Source organism: Dioscorea cayenensis, chromosome 3, assembly GCF_009730915.1.
Source record: "Dioscorea cayenensis subsp. rotundata cultivar TDr96_F1 chromosome 3, TDr96_F1_v2_PseudoChromosome.rev07_lg8_w22 25.fasta, whole genome shotgun sequence".
Lineage (NCBI taxonomy): Eukaryota > Viridiplantae > Streptophyta > Magnoliopsida > Dioscoreales > Dioscoreaceae > Dioscorea > Dioscorea cayenensis.
In genome coordinates this window covers 13,586,450-13,589,526 of record NC_052473.1, presented here as the reverse complement: position 1 = coordinate 13,589,526, position 3,077 = coordinate 13,586,450, and the positions used below count along the sequence as shown (strand labels likewise).

Below are 3,077 nucleotides of genomic sequence, written 5' to 3'. Positions count from 1 at the left end.
ACTATCAATGTTGTTTTTTAATTGAAAATGAGTTAAAGTGGGCACAAAAAATGATAAAGTTTTAACGGGCTTAATTTTAAATTTTAAAATCAGTTTTTTTTAAGTATTATATATACACTTAAATTTTTTAAATTTTTTAATTCAATTTTTTTTCCAGAACTCTATTTAAATTTTGACAATTAAATCTACAACTAACCGGTGTTATCAGGGTAAAATTTACAACGGTAAAACATTATAATTCTAAAATCTACAAATGTCAATAATTAAAATTGTCAAATTTACAAATATTGAAGGTTAAATTTGTAACAATAAAAAATTATGATCTTCAATAAACAACAACAAATAACTATAGTTAAATCATAATTGTTAAATTAAATTTGATGGTCAATTTAATGGTTGCAAATTTTATCGTTATAATGCTAAAATTTGTCTTTCATAATTATTGATAATTACAGATTTTAGAATTATAATGTTTTGCTATTATAAATTTGACTATCATAACATCCAATAATTATACTTTTTAACTGTAGAATTTTAAATAAAGTAGTGGGAAAAATTTTGAATTAAAAAATTTAAAAAATTTAAGTGTAAATATAATATTTAAAAAACCGGATTTTAAAATTTAAAAATAAATCAGTTAAAATTTTTCTGTTTTTCGTGCCAACTTTAACCCATTTTGAATTAAAAAATAATATGAATAGTACTATATGTGAATTTCAGTAATTATCCGTAAAAGTGCGCATTTTGGTATTTATTTAATAAAAATGTAATATTTTAAAAAAATAGCCTCATACCTATCCTCAAACTAATGGCTTTCTTTATTATAACAAAAATATCCTTTGTGGGAGTGGCAACAAGCATTCCTCGCGTATGTATAGAATTCTATATCTACCAATGACAAAATTAAAAAGAAAAAATATTCAAACTAAAATCAAATTGGATTAATTAGTTTGTCAACTCAGTTGTTGTTGTAATAACCGAATAATCAATGTATTTAACTACTCTATTGAAAGTTGAGAACTTTCTCCCATTGAGTCATAAATAAAAATATAAAAATTATGGTGATCTATCTACATTAAAAATAAAACACATAATTTACTGACTCCCGCCTGCGACGGGCATCAATAATATCAGCCAAAATTTTTCTCGACTAGTTACCTCAAAATGATTCCTTTCTCCTTTATAGTGAATTTCATATTCCTCAATAACTCATCCAAGTCTCTTGATACTTTGTTCAGAGGTGCTCATTCCACAAGCACCAGTTATTTCAAACTTCAACTTTGGACTGGCTGTAATCATGGCAATAGATGAAGTTCACATCCTCTCAAGATGTTTGGTGCAGCCTCACACAAAGATAGGAAGAAGGAACAACAAATAATCCACCTTACACCATGGGATCTCAAGTCAATCTCCATAGGTTACATCCAAAAGGGTATTCTCTTCTCCAAACCATGCTCTTCTAAATCTATTTACTCTATCGTTGACTCCCTCAAATCTTCTTTCTCGTTAACACTCAATCATTTCTTCCCCTTGCTGGTCGTCTCACTGTCACTGCACGTGAAAGCACACCACCATCTTTCTCTGTATGCATCTCTTGCAATGATGAAGGTGCTGAATTCATCCATGCCGTTGCCAATGAAGTCACCATCTCGGACATTGTCAACTCTACCTCTGTGCCTCCTATACTACAACTCTTCTTCCATCTCAACGGAGCTGTGAACTTTGAAGGCCAATCACTCCCACTCCTATCCGCCCAAGTCACTGAACTAAAAGATGGCGGCATCTTCATTGGCTGCTCTTTTAACCATATCGTTGCCGATGGATTCTCGTTTTGGCACTTCATGAACTCATGGTCTGAGATTTCAAGAACCAGTTCTCATTCAATCACTCTTCCGCCAACTCATGAGCGTTGGTTCATTGACTCTTGCACACCTCCCATTCGTTTACCATTTCAGCAACCTCAAGATCTCATCAAGAGTTATAGTTCTCCACAACTAGATGAGTGTGCCTTACATTTCTCAGCTGAAGTGGTTGCAAAGCTAAAGGCAAAAGCCAACAAAGAGATGCAAACCAATAAGATTTCATCCCTTCAAGCCTTGTTAGCTCATGTGTGGCGAAGTGTGACTAGAGCTCGTTGCCTCAAACCTGATCAGCCAACAGGTTACTTTTTGGCCATGGGCAACCGATCAAGGTTGGATCCACCTTTACCATCAGCATACATGGGTAACTCTCTACAAATAGCAGACGCGGTCAGAATCTTAGCAGGAGAGCTGGTAGGAGGAAGCTTGGGATGGGCTGCGAATTTGCTTAATGAAGCAGTGGCATCTGTGACTCATGATAAAATTATAGAGTTTCTTGATTCATGGCCTAAGTGTCCCTCTTTTAATGACATTAGTCAGTTCGCTCCTTGTGATTTGTTCACAGGAAGCTCCCCGAGGTTTGATGTGTATGGAAATGACTTTGGCTGGGGAAAACCTATTGCTGTTCGTAGTGGAGGTGCAAACAAGTTTGACGGGAAGATTACTGTATATCCCGGGCCAGAGAAGGGAAGTATTGCATTAGAGATTTGTCTCTTGCCACATGTATTGAAGCGTCTCATGGAGGATAGCGAGTTTATGAAGATGGTGAGTGCGCTATAGTTTTGGATTGAAGAATTTTTTTAAGAATTTTTTGTATTATTATTATTATTATTAGAAAATTGGTTTTCTCTTCATATTGTTGGTTTTTCTTTCTTTTTCTCAATATAGATGTTTGGAGATTTTTAACGTATGTGCCATTTATTTCTCAATCATATACGGGATCATACCTTCATAAAACCTTGACTTTGGGACTTGTGAGTCACAAAACCACAATTTCTATTTTCTTTAAAAATTGATTTATGTATAAAGGGCAGTGGTTTCTCACTTTCACAGTGAGTGAGTAGGTGTGGGGTTAAGACCTTGTGGTGTGGTATTGTAGAATATTGTTAATTCCTTATTTATTAGGATTAGGTATTGTACATTGGGTTTCAGTGTGAGTCTTTTATGAAAAAAAAAGTCATATCCTTCACTTTTCCAATATTATATGTCGGGGAGACT

General features: G+C 33.8%; 1 protein-coding gene across 1 annotated transcript; it reads left to right on the top strand.

Annotated features, from left to right (window-relative positions):
- The first annotated feature begins 1,391 nt into the window (after positions 1 to 1,391).
- On the top strand, positions 1,392 to 2,773 carry LOC120250465 (uncharacterized acetyltransferase At3g50280-like). Its single transcript, XM_039259288.1, has 2 exons — positions 1,392 to 1,432; positions 1,565 to 2,773. The coding sequence occupies exons 1-2, from the start codon at positions 1,392 to 1,394 to the stop codon at positions 2,637 to 2,639; spliced, it is 1,116 nt and encodes a 371-aa protein (XP_039115222.1). The 3' UTR covers positions 2,640 to 2,773.
- The last annotated feature ends 304 nt before the right edge of the window (positions 2,774 to 3,077 follow it).

Excerpts from the sequence above, each read along its gene's own strand:
- LOC120250465 (XM_039259288.1), top strand. The coding sequence starts at position 1,392 with ATGGGATCTCAAGTCAATCTCCATAGGTTACATCCAAAAGG. Across the intron at positions 1,433-1,564 it reads CATAGGTTACATCCAAAAGG|CACACCACCATCTTTCTCTG; the intron begins GTATTCTCTTCT and ends TGCACGTGAAAG.